At 45.5% G+C, this 14,951-nt stretch overlaps 1 protein-coding gene across 1 annotated transcript in view; it reads left to right on the top strand.

Annotated features, from left to right (window-relative positions):
- The window catches only part of DAZL (deleted in azoospermia like), a 312,957-nt gene that overhangs the window by 232,314 nt on the left and 65,692 nt on the right, over nt 1-14,951 (top strand). The window contains 1 exon segment of the mRNA XM_030202610.1: nt 4,329-4,448. Coding sequence (XP_030058470.1) covers nt 4,329-4,448 — 120 coding nt within the window.

Genomic DNA, 14,951 nt, shown 5'->3' with positions numbered 1-14,951 from the left:
CTCTGATTCTAAGGAGGATAAGGCTACCGCTTCAGGATATCTAGTAGCAAAGTCCACCACTGTCAATATACATTATTTTCCAGACCAGCTAGGGACAGCTAGAGGCCCCAGTATATCACAGCTATTCTCTCAAAGTGCTCAATGATAACTGGTAAAGGTTTCAGAGGAGCTCGGGGGTGGTCTTATCCACTATATGGCACACATTACAGGTTCAATAGTTGTCTGCTACGGCTCGAGATACTCCCAGCCAATAGTTCTTTGTCAGTCTAGCGTGTGCTGCCCCCTGGTATCCAGCTAGTGGAATATCATTTGCAGTCTGGACAAGCAGGCTGAATAATTCTCACAAGTGGGCTGACAATCCGTGTTGGTCCGGGAGCCAGCATTATGCATAGCAAAAAAGTTTGCTAGAGCCTTTTAAACACCTCATGCCTGAACGCGCATTTGTGGCATGCCTTCCTGCCCACCATGGGACTACATTCCTCAGTTCATTTTTTTCCCGCGTTGGGAGAGGCAAGTTTTCCTGTTGCTCGTTTTTCGCCCAGGAATAAGCCTTTGTATGCCTTTGCACGGGAAAAAAGGAAGATTTTACATCAAGTATTTCTGGTCCCCTAAAAACCAGGAGGATTTCATCCCATCCTAGACCTAAGTGCCCCTACAAATGTGTCAAAAGAAAAGTTCAAGATAGTTTCCTTAGGCAACTTAGTCCCCCATGATTCGGGCAAACCTTTAGCTATGCTGTCTGAATTTAAAGGATGGTTATACCTACTTCCAGATGTATCCCATATCTCAGATTTCTAGTAACGATACGCCATTGCCTGTATCATGTTCTGGTTTTTGGCCTGGCATCGGCTGCGGTCTTCACAAAATGTCTTGCAGTAGTCGCAGTGTTGCCACATAAACTTGGGCATACATGGTTTCTCTACCTGGACAATTGGCTGGTAAAGAGCATATCTCAAGGAGTGCAGGTATCCATGTCCAGAACTAATTCAGGTGCTGCAACTACTAAGGTTAAGTATCATCTACCCAAAGTCCCATCTGCTTCCCGTTCAAAGATAGGAGTTCATAGGAGCCCTGTTAGACATGGTTCAGGCCTGGGCCTTCCTTTCATACAAGCATGTGGACACTAGTTAGAACTGCATTCCAGATCCATCACAGCCAGTTGGTCATGGCTTGGCAGACGTTGAGCTTGTTAGTCCATATGGCCTCTACCATCCATTTGATACTCATGGCTTGTGTCCATTTCAGAATGGCCCAGTGAATTCTAGCTTCTCAGTGGTTGCAGGCCACTGGAACCTGTCGGATTCCATTGCCTTCACTCCTAATCTGCTGGAGTCTCTCTTGTGGGCAATTATGGGACTTCCATTCCAAATTTTTCTTCCCCACAAGATGTTAACATACATCCAAATTGGGATGGGCGACTCTTGTAGATGAGCTCCACATCATCCAGGAGACTCGGTTACACATAAACCACCTGGAACTAGGGACAGTATGGAATGCTCTAAAGACTTTCAGAGATTTGCTGATGCACAAAATTGTCATCCAGACAACCAGGTTGCGATTAGATCAAGTATGGAAGCATGGGGTCGTACCTCCAGTGTTAGAAAGCAGTAAGTTTGTGGACATGAGCATCTGTATACAGCATGGTACTCAAAGCGGTAAAGAACCACAGAAGTGGTCATTCAATTGACCATAGGCCAAGTGATCTGAAAGTGGGGCACACCTTCTTGGATCTCTTTGCCACACATCAAAACAAGGTCCCTCAGTTCAACTCTAGACTTCACATGGTAGGTTAGCCTCAAATGCCTTCCCACCTCCATTGGAGGCAGGTCTTCTGTATGTGTATCCTCCATACATCTCTTAAAGAAAACCTTGTTCAAGCAGGATAAAGGGACCATGTGTCTCATAGCTCCCTGCTGGCCAAGGCAGATATGGTTCCTTCTACTTCTGGAATCAGCCTCCAATGGCCCATAGAGACAAGAGTGTTTTCTGATCCTCATCACCCAGAATGAGGGGTCACTACTACATCCCAACCTCCAGTCCCAGATGTTGAGAGATTAGAAATTTATTCTCTCCAACTGAATGAAGGTGTCTCCCACATCCTACTTGCTTCCAGAAAAGATTCCACTAAGAAGTCCATATAACTTCAAGTGGAAGAGGTTTGCTGTCTATTGTGAGGGCAGGGCCCTAGATCCTTTTTCCTGTCCTACACAAAAATCTGCTAGAGTACCTTGTGTTAGGGTTTTCATCAGTGCAACTGACGCTTACAATCTGTGTGTAGAGGGTAAGCCCATGTTTGTACAGCTTCTAGTCTGCTTCATGAAAGGCTCTAATGAAACCTCCCACAGTATCATGGGATCCCAAGGTCATTCTCACCTAGCTGAGGAAAGGCTGCTTTTGAGCCAGTTGATACTTGCCACTTGTAAGTTTGTTTACCTGGAAAGCCTTATTCTTGGTGGCAGCCTTTTCAGCCCTTAGGGTCACTGAGCTCCAGGTCCTAGAACATAATAGCATACTGGGTCAGACCAATGGTCCATCTAGCCCAGCATCCTGCTTCCGTCAGTGACAATCCAGGCCTCAAGTATATGGCAGAAACCCGATTAGTAGCAACATTCCATGCTACCAATCCCGGGACAAGCAGTGGCTTCCCCCATGTCCATCTCAATAACCGGCTATGGACTTTTCTCCAGGGACTTGGCCAATTTTAAAAAAAATAAATCTAGATATACTAACCACTGTTATCCACATCCTCTGACAATGAATTTCCAGAGCTTAACTATTCATGAGTGAAAAAATGTTTCCTCCTCTTTGTTTTAAAGTATTTCCATGCAATTTCATTGAGTGTCCCCTGGTCTTTGTACTTTTTGAAAGAGTGAAATAAAATCAGTTCAATTTTCTGCTATACCACTCAGGATTTATAAACCTCAATCATATCCTCCCCCGCACCCCCCCCCCCCCCCCCCATAGCTGTCTCGTTTCCAAGCTAAAGAGCCCTAACCTCTTAGCCTTTCCTCATATGGGTGGAGTTCAAACCCTCTATGAACGTTTCTCTTTTTTTGATATAGCTAATCCACCTTACACAAGGTTTCATCGTAATAGTACTCCATACACATCCTAAGTTCCTAAGGTAATATCCATGTTCTAGCTTAACTAGTAAATTGTTCTGCCAACATTTTTTCCAAAACACTATTTCCCATCCTGGTGAAAATGCACAGCACAGTTTGGACTACAAAAGAGTCTTGGCCTTGAATCTGGAATGGACCCTATGCAGTCCACCCAACTTTGTTGTTTTTTTTTTTTTTTCTTATCCCAGCAGATTGGGGGCAGCCATTGGTAAACACATTATCCAGTTGACTAGCAGATGGTATCTCCTTTACTTAAACCCAGGCTGGACTGATGTTGGAGGGTCACATAAGAGTCATGGCTGTGTTTGTAGCCTTACTGAAGTCTGCCTCCGTATAGATTTGCAAAGCTGCAATATTGTCATCTGTCCACACATTCACATCTCATTATGATCTTGAGCAAGACTTGGGAAAGTGGATTTGGTCAGTGACTTATTCAGGGTCTAAAAGCCACTTCTACCCCTCTAGGCACTTGTTTTATTTTCCGTTCCAGGTTTCTACATTAAAACAGAAATAAAAAGATATGATGATCAATGACTTGCAGGCCTTTTCTTCTCCCCCCCCCCCCCCCCCCCCAATTTTTTTGTTTGTTTTGAATAACCTGATAGCTAGGACTTTCCGTGTGTTGAAATATTGTCTGGCTTGTCCTTGGAAAAAGCTAAATTGCTTACCTGTAGTGGGTGTTCTCCAAGGTCATCAGGAAACACATTCCCACATATCTACCCACTTTTCCTAGGAATTGCGTTCCAGTAGTCTGGTCCTGCTCAGTGGTGGCAAATGGGAAGGTGCATGCATGGCACAGTCTCAACAGAAAGATGCTAGAAAGTGCTCCTCACCGGGCTCCACTGGATGATGTCGCCCATATGTGGGATTGTGTGTGCTGTTCTCGGAGAATTTTGTTCTACAAATGAGTAACTTCATTTTTATATGAATGCTCAAAACTATTTATACAATACTATCATTTCCAAGAACTATATAAACAGGAGAAACTAATAAATAGTGCTGACTTTCTCTCATGTGTATCCTTAAAAGCTCTTGACTCGTGTTGCCACCCATCAAATCATTTAGCCCACAAGCACACTCCATTCCACTAAAATGCTACAAAAGACATACATTTATAATACAAATATAAAATAGCATTTTATTTCTGCTCCTAAATTGTTCCATTGTTAGGCTTAACCTGTAAACTATAAACATCTTTTTATATAGGCTTTTGCAGCAGTGAATTACCATTGCAGTGAAATGGACCCATCAGCAGCTGAAGTCCTACAGGCAGAGTGTTCTATTAATGAACCTAGTCAACCGACTTCAGGGAACAGTCCTCAGAAAGTAAGTAGTTTATTGCAAGTTAGGTGAATAATTGTGTTATATTGAATGGTCTAGAATTTGGTAGCTAAGATTTAATGCTAAAAAAGGCAGGGCCAAGCATTTGGGCTGGAAAAATCTAAGGGAGGAGTGCAGTATAAGAGAAGTAATAGTGCACATGAAAAATCATAATTTGGGAGTTATCGGATGTTCTTACTGGTCAAACATGTAGAAAAAGTGATGGAAAAAGCCAGAATGATGCACAGATGAATAGGGAGAGGAATGGCCAACAGGAAAATAAGTGATTAGTGCATCTGTAGAAATCTCTTGTCAGACCTCTTCTCAGAGGCCAAGCAGGCTGGATTATACTCACAACTGGGTCGTTGTCCGTGACGGCCCAGGAGACCGGGAAAATTTTGCACAGCAAAAATAAGAGCTTTCCAGAACACTGTCGCGTGGGATCAACACACTGCGAATGCACGAACGGCTTCCCGCCCACAACGCGAACGTGCCCTCCTCAGTTCTTATGATAAATGATTGAAGATACACGGCTTTTTTTGAAACTGTGTATTTTTGGCTCAGGGGACTCGGGTAAGCGTTTACCGCGTCCCCTTTTTCTTTTCAAAACTTTTTTCCTCTTCGATATAAAAAAAAAAAGACCCTTTTTTCCTTATTAATTTTTCACCTTTTTAAGTTAATAAGTTTTTTCTTATTTTTTCGTCGTGGCCGCCCTTACGCTGCTCGGCCGGGTGATTTTTTTTTCCTGTTTTGTGCCTTTTTATTTGACACCATCGAGTCTTTTAATTTTGCAGCTGCTGTTTTCCCGTCCATGTCATCGAGGACTCCCATTGGCTTCAATCATTGTACTCGCTGCAACCGGACCATCTTGGGTACCTACCCCCACGCGTGGTGTCTCCAGTGCCTTGGGCCTGACCAGCTGCCTGCAAGCTTTGTCTTTTGATGAAGAAACGGACCCAAGTGGTTTGGGAGGCTCAACGTGAGAAACTTTTTTTCTGAAAGGTCCGGGTCGACGTCTGTATTGACATCGGTACAGAGGTCGGTGACGTCGAGGGAAGCAGCGATGGCATGAGCTCGGGTAATGGCTGCCGAACGACCGCATCGTGATGGGAGCAGAGAGGCATTGAGTTAGGTCTCCACCTGTCTCGAGGCCTACTGCTATGCAGGCCCCCTGGGACCGAGCTTTGTCGGACCCGGCCCCGAGGAAGTGTGAGGATTCCATGTCCTTCTCTTCGGTACCAAGGAGTCTCAATGACGGGCATTGAGCGAAGGTTAAGAAGCACCGTCATCGTTCTGTTTCCATGCACAGTATCGAGAGCTGCGGGAAGCCGAGAGAGTTGGCGCCCGAGAAGCATCGGCGCCGGGAGGATTGCTCATCCTTCATACAGGAGGTGCTGATGCGTCGGTCATCTGGCAGCCTGGTACCGGCTCTCGAGTCCCCTCAGATTCTACCACTGACTCCTGCACCGGCCCCCCCAGCCTTTTCCAATGGAAGCTCTTGACGAGCGCATCAGGGCCCTTCCACAGCTTCTGGAAGGGTTGCTGCGCCAGTCTGAGCCTTCTGCACCGACTGTGGAAGCAGCATCTGGGTCATCGCCTGTGGTGAGGTCCCCGTCCTCTGTACCGCTTGCGGTATCGGCGTCGGCCGCCACCCGAGTCGACTCCCCCTCGACGGCGGTGGAGGAAGCTTCGCCAGAGTCCAGGCAGGAGCCGTCTTCTTGATACCCCCCACGAGTTCATTGATCCTCGATGTTGAGACAGGCTCGGGTTCGGGCTGCTCTTAGAGAGCTTTTGTCCGATACCGATGATGAGCGCTCATGGGAAGAGGAGGAAGACCCCAGATACTTTTCGGAGGAATTGTTGTGTGGGGTTCCCTCTGATCCTACTCCACCAATTGAAAGAAGAATGTCTCCACCTGAGTCTTTTTTTTCTCATCTTTTGTTCAGGAAATGTCTAAGGACATTCCATTCCCTATGGAGGTTGTGGATGAGCCCAGGGCCAAGATGCTCGCGGTCTTGGACTATCCTTCTCCGCCCACAGAGGTTGCAACGGCCCCTTTGCATAACACACTCAGGGAAGTTCTTGTGCGAAACTGGTCGTTCCGTCTATGTAATTCAGTGGTCCCAAAAAAATCTGAATCCCAGTACAGAGTCCATGGAGAGCCTGTAATGGTGAAGGCCCAACTTCCTCACGATTCCATGGTGGTGCAGTCTGCTCTCAGAAGGGTACTAGAGACTATGCCTCGGCGCCCCCAGGCAGAGAGTCTAGGACCTTGGATTCTTTTGGGAGGAAACACCAAGATCCAAACTTACCAGCTCTACATGAGCATCCACTTACAGAACTCGGTGAGGCAACTGTCCAGTTTGGTTGAAGCACTTCCTCTGGAGCTCGCCGAACCTTTTCACTAGGTGGTCAGGCAGCAGAAGGTGTGTCGCAAATTCCTGGCCAGGGGGTCTTAGACACTTTTGATGTGGCATCCCGAGTAGCTGTTCAAGGTATAGTGATGCGCAGACTCTCATGGCTGCGTGTCTCTGACCTGGAACTTAAGACCCAGTAGCGAATGGCGGATGTTCCTTGCCAGGGGGATAATCTCTTTGGAGAAAAGGTAGAGACATGGTAAGCACCATGATGCTATGGATTCTCTCTCCCACCGGGCGTCTTCTGCTAACAGCTCCTCATCTAGGAGGTTTTTTTTTGAGGGAGGAGGAGTGCTCCTTATTCCTATTATAAGCGTAGATACACTCTTGCTTCTCGGCAGCCTGTCCAGGCTCAGTCCCAGCATGCCCGTTCTCGTCAACGGCGTGCGCCTAAGGCCCCTAGGGCTCTCCAGCAAAAGCAAGGGACGGGCTTTTGACTGGCTCCAGTGCAGCATAGCCTCAGAAAAAGTGTCTGTACCGGACGGCTTGCCGGTCGGAGGGAGGTTATTTTTTCACCAAAGGTGGCCTCTTATAACCTCCGACAGGTGGGTTCTTCAAATAGTCCGGTTGGGATACACTCTCAATCTGGTATCCAGGACTCCAAATTTCCCACCGTGAGCTCAGTCCTTCAGCTCCCAGCACAAGCAGGTACTTGCAGAGGAACTCTCTGCCCTTCTAAAGGCCAATGCGGTCAAACCCGTTCCACCAGGGGAAGAAGGGCTGGGATTCTATTCCAGGTACTTCCTTGTGCAAAAGAAAACAGGGGGGATGCATCCCATCCTAGACCTAAGGGCCCTGAACAAATTTCTAGTCCAAGAAAAGTTCAGGATGGTTTCCCTGGGCACCCTTCTTCCCATGATTCAAGAAAGCGATTGGCTATGCTCTCTGGACTTAGGATGCTTATACACACATCTCGATACTCTCAGCTCACAGGAAGTATCTTTGGTTTCGGTTGGGAACTCAGCACTTTCAGTACTGTGTACTGCCCTTTGGTCTCGCATCTGCGCCCAGGGTTTTCACAAAGTGCCTGGCAGTTGTCGCATAATCGGTACGCAGACTGAGAGTGTATGTGTTCCCTTATCTCGACGATTGGCTGGTGAAGAGCACCTCGGAGGCAGAAGCTCTACAGTCCATGCAAATAACTATTCGACTGCTAGAGCTACTCGAGTTTGTAATCAATTATCCCAAGTCCCACCTTGTCCCGGTTCAAAAATTGGAGTTCATTGGAGCTCTATTGGACACACGGACGTCTCAAGCTTATCTCCCCCAGGCAAGAGCGGACAATCTCCTTGCCCTAGTGTCCTTGGCTCGAGCGTCTCAACAGATCACAGCTCAGCAGATGTTGAGATTTTAGGGCACATGGCCTCCACAGTTCATGTAACTTCCATGGCATGTCTACACTTGAGATCAGCTCAATGGACCCTAGCTTCCCAGTGGTGTCAATCTGCGGGGGATCTAGAGGATGTGATCCAACTGTCTACCGACTTTCGGAATTCCCTTCAGTGGTGGACGATTTGATCCAATTTGACCTTGGGATATTCATTCCAAATTCCTCAGCCACAAAAAGTGCTGACGACGGATGCATCCCTCCTGGGGTAGGGAGCTCATGTAGATGGACTTCACACTCAAAAGGAGTTTGGTCCTTTAAGGAGAAGGATCTTCAGATCAACCTCCTGGAATTACGAGCGATCTGGAATGCTCTGAAGGCTGTCAGAGATCGGCTGTCCAATCATATGTTAATTCAGACAGGGAATCAGGTTGCAATGTATTACACAGCAAGCAGGAGGGCACTGGATCTCACCTTCTGTGTCAGGAAGCTGTCCGGATGTGGCTTTGAGCCCACCACCACGGCATGTTTCTCCAGGCCAGGTATCTGGCAGGCGTAAACAGTCTGGCCGATAGGTTGAGCAGGATCATGCAACCTCACGAGTGGTCACTGAACATGGACGTACTACTACTACTACTACTACTATTTAGCATTTCTATAGCGCTACAAAGCATACGCAGCGCTGCACAAACATAGAAGAAAGACATTCCCTGCTCAAAGAGCTTACAATCTAATAGACAAAAAATAAATAAAGTAAGCAAATCAAATCAATTAATGTGAACGGGAAGGAAGAGAGGAAGGTAGGTGGAGGCGAGTGGTTACAAGTGGTTACGAGTCAAAAGCAATGTTAAAGAGGTGGGCTTTCAGTCTAGATTTAAAGGTGGCCAAGGATGGGTCAAGACGTAGGGGCTCAGGAAGTTTATTCCAGGCGTAGGGTGCAGCGAGACAAAAGGCGCGAAGTCTGGAGTTGGCAGTAGTGGAGAAGGGAACAGATAAGAAGGATTTATCCATGGAGCGGAGTGCACGGGAAGGGGTGTAGTCCACAAGATCTTCCGAGAGTGGGGCACCCCCTTGGTGGATCTTTTTGGCACAGATCAATCACAACGTCCCTCAATTCTGTTCCAGACTTCAGGCCCACAACAGACTATCGGCAGATGCCTTTCTCCTACATTGGGGGACAAGCCTTCTGCATGTGTATCCTCGCATACCTCTAGTAGGGAAGACTTTGCTGAAGCTCAAGCAAGACCGTGGAACCATGATTCTGATTGCGCCCTTTTGGCCCCGTCAGATCTGGTTCCCTCTTCTTGAGTTGTCCTCCGAAGAACTGTGGAGATTGAGTGTTTTCCGACCCTCATCACCCAGAACGAGGGGTCGCTTCTGCATCCCAATCTCCAGTCTCTGGCTCTCATAGCCTGGATGTTGAGAGCTTAGAGGTTGCCTTCTTCGGTCTTTCGGAAAGATTCCACGAAAAGTGTTACTCTTTCAAATGGAGGAGGTTTGCCGTCTGGTGTGACAGCAAGGCCCTAGATCCTTTTTCTCGTCCTACACAGACCCTGCTTGAATACCTTCTACACTTGTCAGAGTCTGGTCTCAATACCAACTCCGTAAGGGTTCACCTTAGTGCAATCAGTGCCTAACATCAACGTGAGACGGTCAGCCTATCTCTGGACAACCTTTAGTAGTTCGTTTCATGAGAGGTTTGCTTTTGTCAAAGCCCCCTGTCAAACCGCCACCATTGTCATGTGATCTCATTGTCGTTCTCACCCAGCTGATGAAAGCTTCTTTTTGAGTGACTGAATTCCTGCCATCTGAAGTACTTTACCTGGAAGGTCATTTTCTTGGTGGCTGTTCAACTTCAGCTCGTAGAGTCTGTGAGCTCCAAGCCCTGGTAGTGCATGCACCTTATATCAAGTTTCATCATAACAGAGTAGTCCTTCGCACTCACCCTAAGTTCTTGCCGAAGGTGGTGTGTGAGTTCCATCTGAACCAGTCAGTGGTCTTCCCAACATTTTTTCCCCGTCTTCACACCCGCCCTGGTGAAGACAAGTTGCACACCTTGGACTGTAAGAGAGCATTGGCTTTTTACATGGAGCAGACTAAGCCCTATAGACAGTCCGCCCAGTTGTTTGTGCATTTTCTGATGGCGACTCCCCTCCTTTTGGGGTCAAAAGACACAATCTCAAATTGGCTAGCAGATTGTATTTTCTTCACTTAACACCCAAGCTGGGCTGACTCTGGAGAGCCATGTCACGGCTCACAATGTTAGAGCCAGGGCTGCATCGGTGGCTCACTTAGCCTCCATTGAAGAGATTTGCAAGGCTGCAACATGGTCATGAGTCCACACGTTCAAATCTCGCTACTGTCTTCAGCAGGATACCCGACATTCGGTTTAGGCAGTCAGTGCTGCAGAATCTGTTCGGGGTTTAGAATCCAACTCCACCCTCCTAGGCCCATTTTTGTTCTGTTCCAGGCTGCACTCTCACTTAGTTGTGTTTCTTTTCAGGTCAGTCTCTGTTATGTCCTCGTCGTTGTGAAGCCCAATTGACCAATGTTCATTATTTTGAGTGAGCCTGGGGGCTAGGCATACCCCAGTTGTGAGTATAGTCCAGCCTGCTTGTCCTCGGAGAAAATGAAGATACATACCTGTAGCAGGTATTCTCCGAGGACAGCAGTCTGATTATTTTCACAAACCCACCCTCCTCCCCTTTGGAGTGTTTTCAGTTCTCTATTTGCTTTTTATTCAACTGAGGAGGGCATGCTCGTGTCGCGGGCGGGAAGCCGTTCGCGCATGCGCAGTGTGTTGGTCCCGCGTGACGGATCATTCTGGAAAGCTCTTTTTGCTGTGCAAATTTTTCCCGGTCTCCTGGGCCGTCGTGGACATCGACACAGTTGTGAGAATAATCAGCCTGCTGTCCTCCGAGAATACCTTCTACAGGTATGTATCTTTATTATTTGGAGTAATGTACAATTCTATGGACCACAGCTTTGAAAAGATATAATCAAGATGGAGTTGGTCCAGAGGGCACCTACACAAATGGTCAGTTTTATTCAAAGTAAATGGTAACGCTTGAATCGCAATATATTTACTTTAGAAGAAAGGCAGGAGATGGGAAATATATGCTATGGAGATATTCAGATGTGTAAATGCACAGGAAGCGGACCTTTTATAATTGAGGACATTCTGGAACAAGGGGGCAGAGGATGAAGGTGACATAAGTAAATGTTCTATAAAAAATATTAAATATAAAGAAATATTTTGTTACAGAAAGTGGTGAATGTGTGGGAATGGTCTCTGTGGAGTTGGTGACTAGGACTGTTTGTCCCATGCTTAGAGTTCAGATGCATAGGATCACTAAGGGAGAAGGAATAGTAGAGCTTCTTGAACGGCCCACCAGTCCAGATATGTGGCTTTATGCTATCTGCCAACTGCTACAGACTGTACTACTGAATTGTGATCTTAAAAGAACCTTGTGAAGTCACTTGGCTAGTCTTTTTCTCATTCTCTAGCAGATGGTAGGCTTCCTGTTCAACCTTTATTTCCATTTCCTTGGTCAATCATATGTTTAAAGAAAAATAGGGGTATAATACCCTGGGGGCCCACGTTCCTTCCCCCTCGCTAACAAATCCTTAACTGCCTTTATGAAGAGATTCACTGATGGTATACAGAATAGTAGGTGGTGTGGATTATAAATTTTATAAATAAAATGAAACTTAAGGGGTTAGGCTAGGTTTTTCTAGTGCCTAGGACCTTTCCCTTGGAGGAAAACCTTGAGTGCCCAAATTTAGTTTCAGTTTGACTAGAAGTCGCCTGTATCAGGGCAAAAATGCTGTAGAAACATCAAATGAGTAGTGATTTGGTTCCTCTAGCCAAGTACAACCAGCAGTTAATTGGGTCTGTCGCAGCTTCAGCTACATCTTGATAGGACCTGCTGCCATGTTTGTAGCACCCATTGTGGTTGCTGCCAGAGACAGCTTCCTCAGTAGCAGTGACTGATCTTTCATATGATAGTTTGTAGGACTTAAGTTTTGTTCAGTTTCCCACCTGAATTCATTCTCTTGTTGCACAGAGCCTTTTGAATGCTCAGAGTTACCCTCTGCTACTAATGTAGCTAATAAGTGACCCAGGTTGGAAAGGGTAGACTACAAGAATAGGCTTTCTGTAATCTCTGGAGTAGATAGAGGAAGACCTAGGTTTAAGTTGTGCAGGACAGTAGTTTGGGCTGGAGAGAGAGACACCTCTTCTTTGAGAGGGATAAAGTTCCCATGGGAGAGAATCCTTCTGTGGCTTATGTTTTTGGTAAGGAGGGCTTAACTACATTAATTTTCTAGGCTATTCCACTCTTAATGTTTCTGTGGGTAAGCCCAGTTCTGGTTCCCAAGACCCTGTTTTGGTTGATAACAGAAGGCCTTCCAATGTGTTACTTGTCATTGAGGTAATAGGTTTCTGCAGAATGTAAGTTTCCAGTTACCAGCTTTAACGTTAAGTGGTCTATGGCTAGTCTTTACCTGGTAGCATCTCAGCAGTCTGAAATATTCAACTTACCTAAGATAGTTGTGGTAGTTTTGGCTGTGATGAAGATTACTATCCTAGTTGGGATGAGGTGTGCAACATTGAAAGATCCCCTAGGACTGCAGGGTGGTGTCTTTTGAAGCAAGCATTTGGCGAGACTGTTAACCTTGCAGGTGGCTGGCTGGAGGCTGTGTATCTTGAGCATGTGTTAGGGATCAGAGCAATTAAAATCTTGATAAGATCTCTTAAAGACTTCAAAGATCTTTGGAGACTGGGGATTGGAGATAAGCAAATGTGGTCCCACTTCACAAGTGGAGATAAGGAAGAAGTGGGAATCTACAGGATGGTAAGCATCACTTAAGCAGTTGAAAAACTAATGGGGACACTGCTGAAGGAAAGGCTAGTGAACTTCTAGAATCCAGGTTGCAAGATCTGAGGCAGCATGGTTTTACCAAAGAAAAATCCTGCCAAATCTGATTCCTTTGATTAGGTGACGAGAAGTAGATAAGGGACATGCATTTGATGTAATCTACTTGGATTTCAGCAAAGCCTTTGATACAGTTCTTCACAGGAGACTCATGAATAAGCTGAGCAGGCTGAAGTTAAGATGCAAAGTGGGAATTGGATTGGAAACTGACTGACATAACAGGGAGTGGTAGTAAATGGAATCTGCTTGGAGGAAAGAAAGTTGAGGGATCAGGGATCAGTACTGGTGCCAGTTCTATTTAATATAATTGTGAGTAATGCTGCTAAAGAGTTAATAGAATAAGTTTGCCATGAAGATTTTCAACAGAGGTGACAACCCAGAGGGAGTAGAAAGCATGAAGAGAGCTACAAAAATTAGAAGAACGGTTTGGTAGTTAAAATTTAATACAAAGAAGTGTAGAGTGACGTGCTTGCAGTACAGATATCTAAATGAGACGTACAAGATGAGAGGCAAGAAACTCATAAGCACAGTTTAAGAGGGTGGGGTGATGTCTGAGGATCTCAAAAGTGAATGGAGTGGGAAATAGATCACGGTCTCCAGAAACAAGAGAAACAAACTCAATACTTCAAGAAGATTTATTGATCACGGACTTGACACAGGACCTGTGTTTCGGCCAATGGCCTACTTCTGGACTCCAAAAACAATTACATATTACACACATAAATACAACTGATGAAATAAAAAAAATGTCTGTTCCAAAACTTTTAATTTATATGTTTATAAAGCGATAAACATGAACAAAATCTTCAATGTCTTGTCTTTTGACCTTGTGACACTAAAGATTGGTCTACAAAAGATACAAATAAATATAATCCTTTTATCTTTTATCACTGGCCTAACTGCATGATTACCATGGGTTCTGCATGGGTTTTATATGCCAAACAATGCAAAGAGGGATTGAATACTGGTGTTAACTTAATGGAATATATGGCATCACAGTACCTTAGAAATCAATGCTAGTAAGACCATTGAGTATTCTGCAGCATGCTGAGAAGTAAACAGGAACTTTTGATGCACATTTAGAGTGTGTGTGTGTGGGGGAGGGGGTTCCAGGTCTGGAGGTGCATACATGGGTTTCCGGACAGAATTTAATGCCATTTTTATAGTTTTAACTGCCAGTTTCATCTTTTGCAACTAAAAGGAAGCTCCTTTTAAGATGCAGGGACAGATAAAAGATAACAGATGTGCAAGTTTCAGAACAAAACTGAAGGTGAAAGCACACATGTTATGTGTCTAAATACGAGCCTCACAAAAACTTGTGGAGTGGAGCTCGTATTTATGCACAGAAGAATGTTTAATGCAAACTTACCCTCCTTATCCCTCTCCTGCCACAAGTCATAAAAATTTGTGTGCCAGTAGGTTTCTGTAGAGCATTAGCAAACATTGGCACATCTTGGAGGGCCATCTTTGTTTCTGGGTTAAGAAACCTGTTGTCACCTTCTCCAGAAGTAGAAATTTAAGAGAAATTAGCCCTTCATGTTTGCCAGATTTAGGCCCTGCAAAACAGGCTTGGCTAGGACGTTCAAAATACTACTACTACTACTAACATTTCTAAAGCGCTACTAGGGTTACGCAGCACTGTACAATTTAAACATAGAAGGACAGTCCCTGCTCAAAGAGCTTACAATCTAAAAGACAAGAGAACAATCTAAAGACAAATGTACAATCTAGAGGACAAGTGAACAGTTAATCTGATAGGGTGGATAGATTGGGGCATTCTATATTTCTCAAGCGGTTAGGCGCCGAAGGCAGCATTGAAGAGGTGAGT

This window comes from Microcaecilia unicolor, chromosome 1 (genome assembly GCF_901765095.1).
Source record: "Microcaecilia unicolor chromosome 1, aMicUni1.1, whole genome shotgun sequence".
NCBI lineage: Eukaryota > Metazoa > Chordata > Amphibia > Gymnophiona > Siphonopidae > Microcaecilia > Microcaecilia unicolor.
The sequence above is the reverse complement of the archived record's forward strand: the minus strand, read 5'-3'. Positions and strand labels throughout refer to the sequence as shown.